Consider the following 13,205-nt stretch of genomic DNA (forward strand, 5'->3'; position numbering starts at 1 on the left):
TGTGCATAGGGTCACTATGAGTTGGAACCAACTTGACAGTATCAATAGCAACATCAACATTCTTTGAAATTTCAGTATCAAATGAAATGCTTAACTTGAATTATTTTTTGTTGAATTAATTATGAAATCAGTGAAAAGTATGTTTTTCCATTCTTTATTAACCCTTATGGAATTAAGTGTGTATGTACACATATATTAAACTACAGATTCTATAATCTATGTTTGATTTTGATGTTGTTATTAAGTGCCACAAAGTCAATTTCAATTCATAGCAACCCTATGCACAACAACACACAACACTGTCTTGTCCTGTGCCGCCCTCACAACTACCACTTTGGTTTATGTACAGGTTCTGCATGAGCACAAAGAGGTATTCTGGAATTACTATGGTTTGCAATGTTATCCATTGTTTGCCATGATCCATACAATCGAAAGACTTGCATAGTAAATAAAGCACAAGTAAATATCTTTCTGATATTCTCTGCTTTCAGCCAAAATCCATTTGATGCCAGCAATTGTATCCCTTATTCCACATTCTCTTCTGAATCCAGCTTGAATTTCTGGCAGCTCCTTGTCAATGTACTACTGCAACCATTTTAAAATTGTCTTAAGCAAAATTTTACTTGCATATGATATTAATGATATTGTTCAATGACTTCCACATTCCATTGGTCCCCTTTCTTTGAAATAGGCACACATATGGATCTCTTATGATCAGTACACCAGGTAGCTGCAGTCCAAATTTCTTGGCATAGACAAGTGAGCATCTCAAGTAAGGCATAATTTTTTGGAAACATTTTAACTTGTATTTCAGCAATTTCTGGAGCCTTGTCACCAATGCCTTCAGTGCACCTTAGATTCTTCCTGGAATACCACTGGTTCATGGTCATATGCTACCTCTTGGAATGGTTGAACAGTGACCATTTCTTTTTGGTACAGTGACTCTGTGTATTACTTCTATTTTCTTTTGATGCTTCCTATGTCATTCAATATTTTTCCAATTGTTTTTGTTAAGTGCCATTGAGTTGGTTCCAACTCTAGTGGCCCTATGTAGGGTTTCCAAGGATCGGCTAGTGGGTCTGACCTGCCAGCCTTGAACTGACATCATACAGTCCTACACCAGCACTCCATTATGCCAACAGAATCTTTCAATATTACAATACAAGGCTTGAATCTTTTCTTCAGTGTTTTTAGTGTGAAAAATGCTGAGTTTGTTCTTCCCTTTTGGTTTTCTATCTCTAGGTCTTTGCACATTTCATTATAATAGTTTACTTTGTCATCTCAAGCAGCCCTTGAAAATTTTCTGTTAAGCATTTTACTTAATCATTTCTTCCAGACACTTTAGCTTCTCTATGTTCAAGAGCAAGTTCCAGAGTCTCTTTCTGACATCTACTTTGGTCGTTTCTTTATTTCTTGTCTTTTTAATGACCTTTTGCTTTCTTCATGTGTGATGTTCTTGATATCATCCCACAACCCCTCTTATCTTCAGTCATTAGAGTCCAATGTAACAAATCTATTCTCTAAATTCATGTGGGATATTCTCAAAGTTATATTTTGGTTCTAGTGTATTTATTTTAATTTTCTTTGGCTTCTGTCTGAACTTGCATGTGAGCAATTGAAGTTCTTTTCCACAGTTGGCTCCCGGTCTTTTGACTGATGATATTGAGCTTCTTCATTTTCTCTTTCTGCAGATGTAGTAGATTTGATGCCTGTGTGTTTTATCTGGCATATATAGTAACTATTTATGTCCTTGGTATTGCAAAATTCCATCATCTGATCTCCAGCATTATTTCTATCATCAATACCATATTTTTTAACTACTGCTCTTTCCTCTTTGTTTCACATTCTAATCACCATAACTATTAACACATCTTGACTGCACGTTTGATCATCTTCAGAGTGGAGAAGTTGGTAAAATTCTCCACTTTCCCATCACTGGCTTTAATGGTTGGTGTGCAAATTTGAATAATAGTTGAGAATTAACTGGTCTTCTTTGTTGTTGTTGTTGTTAGGTGCCATCAAGTTGGTACCTACTCATAATGATCCTATGCACAACAGAACAAAACACTGCCTGGTCCTGGGCCAACCTCACAATCTCTGCTATGTTTGAACCCATTGACGCACCCACTGTGTCAATCAATCTCACTTGGGGGGGGGTCTTCCTCTTTTTCTCCAACCCTCCACCTTACCAAACATAATAACCTTCTCCAGTGACTGGTCCCTCCTGACCATATAGCTGAAGTAAGAAAGATGAATTCTAGCCATCCTGGCTTCCAAGGAGCACTCTGGCTGTACTTCTGTTAGTTCTTTTGGCAGTCCATAGTACTTTCAATGTTCTCCTCCAACACCAAAACTCAAATATATCAATTTGTCTGTGCTCTTCCTTATTTACTATCCAACTTACACATGCATATAAGGTTACTGAAAATATCATGGCTTGCACCAGGCACACCTTAGTCCTCAAACTGACATCTTTGCTCTTCAACATTTTAAAGAGATCTTGTGCAACATATTTGCCCAATGTAATACATTGTTTGATTTCTTGACTGCTGCTTCCATAAGTGTTGATGGTTGATCCAAGAAAAATGAAGTCATTGAAAACGTCAATCTTTTCTCCATTTATATGGATTTTATTTATGGGTCAAGTGAGAAGGATTTTTGTTTTCTTTACATTAAGGTGCAACCCACACCGAAAGCTGTCAGCTTTCATCTTCATCAGTAAGTATTTTAAGTCCTTTTGGCTTTCAGCAAGCAAGGTTGTATCATCTGCATATCATAGACTTTTCATGAGTCTTCTTCCAATCCTGATGCCACATTCTTCTTCATAGAATCCAGCTTCTTGAATTTTTTGTTCAGCATACAGATTGAACAAGTATGGTGGAAGAATACAACCCTGACACACACCTTTCCTAATTTTAAACCATTCAGTGTTCCCTTGTTCTGTTCGAACAACTGCCTCTTGGTCTATCAACAGGCTCCTCATGAGCACAATTAAGTGTTCAGGAATACTCATACTTCGCAATGTTGTCCATAGCTTGTCATGATCCACACAATGGATAGTCAACACAGCACAGGTAAACATCTTTCTGGTATTCTCTGCTTTCAGCCAAGATCCATATGAGGTCAGCAATTATATCCCTCATTCCACATCCTTATCTGACTTTTTTCTTCAGTTCTTTCATCTTAAAAATTGCTGAGTGAGTTCTTCCCTTTTGGTGTTATACATTAACTCTAGGTCTTTGCACATTTCATTATAATAGTTTACTTCATCTTCTTGAGCTTTCCCTTTGAAATTTTCTGTTCAGCACTTTTACCTCTTCATTTTCTCCCCCATTCTCTTTAGCATCTCTACACTGGAGGGCAATTTCAGAGTCTCATCTGACAGCCATTTTGGTCTTTTCTTTCTTTCTTGTTTTCTTAATGACCTTTTGCTTTCTTCCTGTATGATGTTCTAAATGTCATCCCACAACTCCTCTGGTCTTTGGTCACTGGTTTCTAATGCAGCAAATCTGTTCTTGAGATGGTCTCTAAATTCAGGTGGGATATGTTCAAGGTCATATTTTGGCTTTTGTGGACTTTTTTTATTTTTCTTCTAAACTTCCATATGTTGTTGTTAAGTGCTGTTGAGTCGGTTCTAACCCATAGCGACCCTGTACAGGGTTTCCGAGGGTGTAAATCGTTACGGGAGTAGAAAGCCTCATCTTTTTCCCACGGAGCGGCTGGTAGTTTCAAACCGCTGACCTTAAGGTTCGCAGCCCAATTCGTAACCACTATGCTACCAGAGCTCCTTAAACTTCCATATAAGCAGTTGAATATCTGCTCTACAGTCTGCCCCTGGCCTTGTTCTGGCTTTTCCACCATCTCTTTCCACAGATGTAGTCAATTTTATTTCTGTGTATTCCATCTGGTGAGGTCTTCTTGTAGATGTATGGATAAACTTGTACTTCAAGATAGATTGTGACATGTTCTTTCTGATGATTAATGAGGTATCATTCCTCTTCAATTTGCCATTCTCTTTATAGTAAATCATGACTGTCTAATTCAAAATAACCAATATCAGTCAATTTCAGCCCAGTAATGCCTAAAATACTGATCTTTATGCTTTCCAATTTGTTTTTGATGACTTTCAATTTTCTCAGATTCCTACTTCATACATTCCACATTCTGATTATTAATGAATATTTGCAGTTGTTTCTTCTCATTCTGTATTGTGTCTCATTAGAAAGTCCTGAAAGCTTTGTTCCATCTACATCCTTAAGGTCAAATCTACTTGAAGGAGGAAGCTCTTCCACAGTTTATTTTGAGTACTTTCTAACCTGAGAAACTCATCTGGCATAATAACAGACTGTGGCCCACTGTTTTCAGTAGCTAGCCTTTTTGAAGTGATCTGCTTCTCCTTTCTAGTCTGTCTTAATCTGGAAGCTCTGCTGAAACCTATCCACCATGTGTGACCCTGCTGGTATTTGAAATAATAGTGGCAGAGCTTTTATCATCACAGCAACATCCAAGCCACCACAGTACAACACACTGACAAACAAGTGGTGGATATTTGACATTGTTGTTGTTTTTATTGTTAGGTGTTGTTGACTCTAGGAACCCTGTGCACAACAGAACAAAACACTGCCCGGTCCTGTGCTTTTCTCACAATTGTTGTTACTACTGAGTCCATTTGCTGCTGCCACTGTGCTAATCCATCTTGTTGGGCATCTTCCTCTTCTTCACCCACCCTCCACTTTACCTAGCATAATGGCCTTCTTCATTATGAAGGCTGGTCCCTGATAATATGTATGAAAGATGAAGTCTCACCATCCTGGCTTCTAACAAGTATTCTGGCTGCACTTCCTTCAACACAGATTTGTTTGTTCTGGAAATCCATGGTACATTTAATATTCTTCCACAATACCATAATTCAGATGCATCAATTCTTCTCTGATCTTCTGTATTCATTGTCCAACTTTCACATACATCTGAGGCTACTGAAAATACCATGGATTGGATCAAGAACACCTTCCTAAAGGGACATCTTTGCTCTTCAATACTTTAAAGAGGTCTTGTGCAGCAGATATGTAATATGTAATGTAATATGTCCTTTGATTTCTTGGTTGCTGCTTCCTTGAGCGTTTTGATAGTGGATCCAAGCAAAATGAAGTCTTTAACAATTTTAATATTTTCTCCATTTATCATGATGTTATTTATTGGTCCAGTGTTTGACATCAGGAAACCAAAAAATAAGCTATTCTCTAAGGGCCTAGTTTAGTCATAAATATATTTTTTGACGTTTGATGAAGTGTTATAATGCCATGATACATTTAAGTGCTGACTACCATATTCGTTTCATCTGTTATTTTTGTCAGAGTTGTCCAATTATAGAGCACTTTAAACAGAATTCTCTTTATTTTAGAATAAGAGCCACTTACTAACCCACACAAGAATTCCTCCTATGTTATCAATCTCATGAGTCACCACTCATCCCCCAGAACTCTGTTTTTTCATGACAGAAAGAACTAGATCTACTCTTCATAGGTGACTCTTCCTGATGGCATCTGTGAAACTTTACAAAATGCATCTAACAAACAATGTTAGTGAGTCTTAGTTGAATCTAAAGTAAAATTGCCACATCTGCTTTAGTTCAGGTTCTGCTGAACTAATTAAAACCTTATCAATTTTCTAATCCAGATGTTCTCTACAGGAAAAGCAACTCAGAGTGTTGCTAGGGATTATGTTTTTGACATGCTGGTCACCAATCGGGGTATGGAACCACCTCCAGGGGAAAGGATGGAAGAGTGTGTGTGTTCCTGTCCTACTGCCAGAGTTTCTGTAGAAAATGGAAAGCAGATTGTGAAGGTACGCCAACTTGAAGACTAGTGGAAAACTGCAATTTCACTTAAAGTAGTAGGTGGCAATGGGGCTAAATTATGACTAATAGAAGAGAATGGAAATGAGGAACACATGAAACTTGAAAATATTGTTGATGAGAGACTTTAACAGATTACAAAGGGCATGCTTAGGAATTGCTACAGAAGCATATGCAAATGAAATACAAAAAATAATACAAGAAGCTCATTGACCCACTAATGAAAAATTGAAAAAGCCCTCAAATGACTCCCAAAAGGTGGCGAGCCTGTTGGAAACTTTGGACGTGATCTGAAATTCACTGAGAGCCAGAGAAGCACTATAGGGCTTTGAGAGATTAGACATTACATTAAGAGACTTCGAATTCTGAATTATATCCACATTATATATTTTATATGATTGTCTGTCAGGTGTTTTATGTATAGTATTATAAATTTAATAAACTATATAGATATATATTTTTAAATATATACTTAGTGGAGCATATCAAGGTATATTCTACTGCAAGAATCTTCTAGCTATTTAGTCTTTAGTTTAAAGTATCCTAAATAATATGGAGTCCAGGTATGGAGCTGTGGGCTAATGTGTCAGACTGCAGAGTCATTTGAACTGCAAGGTCGATGGTTCAAACTCATCAGTTGCTCCTTGGAAACCTGACAGCACTTAACAACAACAATAATATGTAATTACTTAGTATAAAAAACACTTCAGTTAACTTTTCTAAATCTAATATAAAAATAGTAAGAATAATAAATTGATCATAATGTACTGCGCAGTCAAATTAAAACCCAAATAGAGATACACTGAAATTTATTGAATGTATACTTTTATTCTTAATAATAATTTTTTCTTGATATTAACATATAGATGACATAAAACATGAAAATGGAAGAGGTAAATATGCACAAAAGATAAGAAGAATTAAATTATCTTCGACCAGTAGACCAAAAGTTACAACTTTTTCTGTCACAGTGATTGATATATTAATCAGAAAATTCAGTCTCAATGATCATTAAAATTTATATTTAATAAAAATCATTGCATCTGAAAGCCATCTTTGAGAAGACAGATATTCACTTCAGTATATTTTTAACAAATGACCTTTCTTCATTTTCACCAAGTTGTAAGGAGATACCATGCTTGGGCTCTAGCAGCATGATTTGGGAAGACAATAAAAGCAACTAATAATGTAACCTCCATTTAAGGCAGGCAAAGGGTTTCACTTTTAGGTTAAAAAGGCAGTTGAAGATTATACAGTTACAAAAATCACCAAATTATTATAAGGCACTTGGCTTCACAGAATCATTGTTGGATCTGTGTATTTTCTCAGCTATTGTTTGTGTACTTCAACAAAAATATCTTAGGTTTTACTCACTTTGGGGCCTTGTAGTCCGGGTTTTCCTGGTGGGCATAGACATGGAGCTGGAGTGGAACCTACATCACTGGGACCATTTAGGCACTACAAAGACAAAATGGAAATAAACAGCAAACACAAAAAGTCCTACAGGTGTATATTATGGAGTCTCTGGATGGCACAACCGATTAAGTGCACAATTACTAACCAAGGTTGGTAGTTTGAATCTACCCAGTGACACCCTGGAAGACAGTCTTAGCAATCTTCTTCCAATAACTTCTGGCTCCCTCTGGAGCTCTTTTACTATGTACGCATGGTGTTACTATGAGGTGGAATTGACTCAACAGCAAGTAATAAGATATCTATGTATTTGAGCCTAAGTTTGTATAAAATAATAAAGAAGTCTCAGAGTCACTTTTCAATTTCATTTCATTCAATCCATTAAGAAATTCCAAATGCTTGGGAAACTCTATGCAGGGTTGTTCTGAGTTGAATGGACTCAATGGTACACGAGCACCACCGTCATGTATATGACCACTAAACACAGTCAAGCAAATATGTATGAGCGCTGTCTGTCTCATGTACTTACAGTTGTGGAGACCAGACCCTTCAATAATCCACATTGTAAATATTATCTTAAGGAGAATGATAGTAGCCTACCTCTCCATTCTGCAAGAAAACAAAACAACAATGCGTTCTAATTAAATTTTGAAATTGCGTTTCTAATGTACAGATATCATAGTTCAGGTTAGAGATACAAGAAATGCCAAAACTAGCAAGAGTTAAAACACTTGCTTGTATTTATGTACAAAAATACTTATTTATACATGTCAGCAGTATATTTAGCACATTTACTGGTATAAAGGAAGGACATTAATGAAGGGTAAGAGTGGAAAGAGACAATTGCAATGTGAAAGCTGCTTGATATGATTGATATGCATGCAAAAAATATGATTCATTTCAAGATGTAATTCATATATTCTCTTCAACTTTCTAGAAACAATTTAAAAAGCACAAAAAAGTTAAAATATCTGAGAAAGTCATAAACTGCATGCATTAAAATTGCATGCACTTAAAAGAGAGTTTCTCACTAAACTTTATGCCCTACTAATTAAAACACTTTTAATAGGTTAATAATCCTTCCAAACAACAACACATTAAATCAGAAAAGAAGAAGGTGCAAATGAAGATTGCCAAAGGCAAAAAGTCCACATGAAATCACAGCTCAGATTAAGGAAAGTGACATTATAACATTACAAAGTGGAAGAGAAACTGCAGAACCTACTATCTAAAGGCATGTTTTTATAATATAAAGAGCAATGGTAAAGGCCACAACACTGAAAAGACATCAATAAATAAAGTATGTGCAATAGACTCTGAGAATTCAGTGATGTAGCAATACTTTTAGCACAGATTTACATTATGTTGTTCCAGAATGAGTCATTTCTAGAAGGCTGCATTTTGACATTATTATACACCCTTCGAATGTAACTTTCTATCGTCCTCATATTTTCATAACATGTGAATTCAATTTAATAGAAAAAACTGAGATGATGACAGCATGACTATACAATTTAAAAGAACTCTGTAGGGCTCAAACATCACTGGAAATCCACATTGTAAAAGAGTTTTATAACATTCTACTTTAGCTACATTAGCACAAATATTGTTTCTTGCCCAGGAAAAAGGGAATAAAATTGAAAGCTACACACTCATACACATATGTAATCAGACTCTAAAGAAGTCTACTTTAAGAAACCAAACTAGAGTTGAACAAATAAAAATGCTGCTTATATCTTCGAGCCATAAGAAAATCTTACTTGGGTAGCAACATAAAAACAAAAACAAGAAAAAACTACATAGCATTTTTGAGAAAAAGTGCGAGTGTACAGGAAAATGAATCACTTCCTTCTCTTTTGAACGGTGGCACTTAAGAGGTACTGTCCACACATTTGATTACGCAAAAACATAATTTAACACACTGGATATCAGGTTATTCTAGAGCAAGCATGTCCAGTCCTATTTCACCTGAGTACTGGAACAATTATGATCAAACATTATGTAATGATGTAGAAAATCATTTCTCTGTAGCCTTTCATAGTGCCACAGATTTTATTTCATGTATGAACCCTGAAATACGTTTCACCCAATGTAACTTTATTTTTATTGACAATAATTAATTAACTCTGTATATTAAGACTCATATACAATTTGTTTTGTATTTGTCACTTTGAAAGTAACACTCTCAATGCAAGACTTGAGGGGGGAAAAGCTTCCATCCTACTTACAAATCCAGGAATCTCACATGCTGTCTCCCGATTGTTCTGTTCTGGGTCACAGTAGATTCTCAACTTTTGCACATCAAACTAGGATCATAAAGCCAGTAGAGTTTAGTTGTAGCATAAGCTAACTGATTTAGAAGACAGCTCAGGTTATGTAGAAACTTCCATTATATTTAGTCATTGTTTCAGATTTAAATCACAGCATTTAAATTATACACTAAACTACAAAATTTGAATACTCAATATAAAATGTAATGAGGTGATAAAGGACAAATTCCCTATCACCAAAAGCAAAGCTCTGATTGTCTCCAGGAATCCAATGAAGCTAAGTATCCTGTATTAAGAGCTGTTCTAGAGAGCATTGCCTAGGTACTTAAAATCTCTTCCCAGGCATTTTATGTTCTTTCTTAATCTCTACAACATTCCTGATTAAACAGAGTAAGCTCAGAGGCCATCTTTGTTTTCAGAGATTTAGTTGTTGCCCTTGAGTGTTTTATAATGACTAAGACTTGCACCTGTTATTAAATATGTACCATAATTTGTCATGCAGTATTAATACATAGTGACCATATGTGTAACCACACATTTGAATGTGACAGATTCTTCCCTTCATAATAACAAGGATGTGACATACTTTTTGGAATAAAGGAGTGCTATGGAAGTGGTTTTCTTTAATATAATATTTCTCAAACAACACATAAGAATTCAGTGCACATTATTGCATTTAAAACAATTTAATAAGCATTAAAAACACTCAAAGCGAAACTTTTTTTTGGTATGAGCTGAATGTAACACAATCGCTTGAAGATCACTGACATGCATTAATCTAATTTTATTCTCATGACTGCATAAATTTTTTTAAACCTACCTCCTTACAATTCTAACCATGTCCTCTTTCCTAAATTCATTATCTAATCTATGTTTATCTGGGAAATTATAAACTTATTGTTTCATATTATAACATAAACCCAGGGAAACATTTTCTTATGTATTGTTATACAATGAAATCTGATTTGCAATTTCATACACACACAACAACAACATACAATATCACTCAGAAATTAACCTCATTTTGAGTTTCTTAAGAGAATTTACAATTAAGCTGTACACATAAATACGTTAAATACTACAACAAAAGAGAGCAACAGCTTCATTTTGTACAATATTTTAAAAAAAGCTTTATTTATCCACCTGAACAGTTTCTTCTTTCCCTGAATATTTTCCAATTTGAGTTTGACCACTGATAAAGATCCCTAAAACTGGATGCAAGGGCTTGTATTCAATTTGTTGATCATCGATATAGAGAGTTACATCTTGTTCTGTTACTAAGAGACGAATTTGATGCCAGCCTTCATCAAATAATGTCTATAGAAAGAAAATATGGAAGATTCATAAATAACATTCCTTAAAAATTTCCTTTTCTTTATTTCCATCCCCTTGACATAAACCATCTCTAGTAAAACTCACAGGACACAGATAGACTGTATTTTCATATACTAATTCACCAAGCTGGCCTCAAATGCAACCCAGCAATTCTTTTATTAATTCCAAGTTCAGTCCCTATCATATATTCCAAAGCAGCACCAAACAATTTACTAAATCAACCCCCTAAAGGTCACATATGACCTTCTGTGATCCAAACACAAAAGACTTCTCTCATTTTGCATCCTATTTACTTCACTGCACCTTTGGAGCACTAGCTAGTCTATCCTCCTTGATATTCTCATTCAACTTTAATGAATCAAACCCTCTGAATCATCCTCATTTTCTTGTCCAGTTATTCCTCCTTTTCTCTATGAGGGATCCTTTTCTTCAATATGCCCTTTAATGAGGGCTTTCCACACAGGTCTGCTGTTGACCTTTTTATCATCATTCCTTTTAGACAATCTCATTTATTTTCATAAGTCAATTATTATTACTTTTATGTAACAATGCCCCTGTCTCATGGATTACTCTCCTCTGCATGATACCTCTTAATTCTAACACTGGATGGAATATTTTTTCCAGGATGTCTCATAATCAACCTGACAAGTATGTATCAAAAGAAATTTGAACTGTGCCCAAACTCTCTTCCATGTTTCCCTGGGATAATAATATCCTGTTTTGAAAATATCATGCTTTTTAAATCTTCTGTCTTCCCTTCAATTCTGATAAGCAGATGCAGAACCAAATATGTCTCTTAAACTTGATTCAAATTAATTTCTCCATTTACATTCTTACTGCTATAATTTGTTGTTGGTGGTGTTAAGTGCTGTTGATTTGGCTCTAACCCTGACCTTGTATAGAGTTTCCAAGGAACAGCTGGTAAGCTTGAACCACCAACCTTGCAGTTCAAACAGCATTGCAGCCTGGCTCATTAACCCACAGCTCCATACCAGGACTTCCTGCTATAATTTAGGTTTACAGATATTTAACTCTATTTCAACAATTTTTTAAACTCTTTTCTCTGACCCTTTCTTCTCTAAGCCATCTTTTCACACATACATGGCAATTAATCTCTATATTGCTAGGTAGGGTTTTGATAAAGAATATTAATCTTATTAGTTTGTTTAACCTTATTAATTTCTGTATCATCATAACTCATTACAAATCTAAAACAAAGTTGACAGTATTGGTCATGAAAAGAAGGAATAGAGGATTGTTTTGACTATGACATTCCTGTGACCAAGATCTTTTGATGAAACCTTGTCATCCACTGAATAAAGTCACCTTCTAGGCCTTCTAGGCCTCCGAGCCCCAAATTGAGCTCATGCTTACCAGCATTTTATTCTATTCATCTTATACTCCAAACACAGGCTATACCACCTGACATTCTCTAAATAAAAATTTTGCATTTTATTACACACATGACCATTTAGTACTAAACCACACTTAAGATGTCCTTATTCCTCTCTGTATAGATTAAAATCTGTATATATTAAAATCCTATACAGTCTTCAAGGTCTAGTCTAAAAACCACTTCATTCATGAAAACTTTCTTTTATTTTATTCTACAATCCATTTTTCCCTCCACACTCCACTAACATTTTGGATGCCAGTTGCCTTGAAATTTGCCATTGTAAATAAGTTCCTTGAAAGTGAAAATCAAATTACATTCATTTGTCATTTCTTACAGATTCTAACACAATGCACCCTTAATAAAGATGACAGGCAACAAGTGTTAATATAATGTGATTACCAAAGGAATAAATGGCATAAATACCTAATTTTCACATATAGCAATATACAATACTTAATGAAATATATATTATGCATTACTGTACTAATTATAATTGACACATGCTGGAGATCGCATGATAGAATTCTGCAAAATCAATGATTTGTTCATTTCAAACACCTTCTTTAGACAGCATAAGAGACAACTATACACATGGACCTCACGAGATGGAATGCATAGAAATCAAATTGACTATATCTGCAGAAAGAGACAATGGAAAAGCTCCATTTCATCAGTCAAAACAATGCCAGGGGCAGACTGTGGAACAGACCATCAATTACTCATATGCAAACTGAAACTGAAGCTGAAGAAAATGAAAACAAGTCAACGAGAGTCAAAATATGACCTTGAATATAGCCCACCTGAACTTAGAGATCATCTGAAGAACAGATTTGATACATTAAACACAAAGACCAAAGACCAGAAGAGTTGTAGAATGACATCAAGAATATCATACAGGAAGAAAGCAAAAAATAATTAAGCCATTTGATCAAGAAAG

The 13,205-nt window shown here is 35.2% G+C and overlaps 1 protein-coding gene across 1 annotated transcript in view; it reads right to left on the reverse strand.

The window, feature by feature from the left end:
• Positions 1 to 13,205, reverse strand: part of COL21A1 (collagen, type XXI, alpha 1) — a 169,646-nt gene that overhangs the window by 123,786 nt on the left and 32,655 nt on the right. Inside the window, exons 5-8 of the mRNA XM_006835733.1 lie at positions 10,681 to 10,854; positions 9,496 to 9,573; positions 7,868 to 7,876; positions 7,229 to 7,312 (exon numbers count right to left, since the gene is read on the reverse strand). Of these exons, the coding sequence (XP_006835796.1) occupies positions 7,229 to 7,312; positions 7,868 to 7,876; positions 9,496 to 9,573; positions 10,681 to 10,854 (345 nt within the window). The remainder of the gene's footprint in view (positions 1 to 7,228; positions 7,313 to 7,867; positions 7,877 to 9,495; positions 9,574 to 10,680; positions 10,855 to 13,205) is intronic.

This window comes from Chrysochloris asiatica, unplaced genomic scaffold (assembly GCF_000296735.1).
Source record: "Chrysochloris asiatica unplaced genomic scaffold, ChrAsi1.0 scaffold00019, whole genome shotgun sequence".
Lineage (NCBI taxonomy): Eukaryota > Metazoa > Chordata > Mammalia > Afrosoricida > Chrysochloridae > Chrysochloris > Chrysochloris asiatica.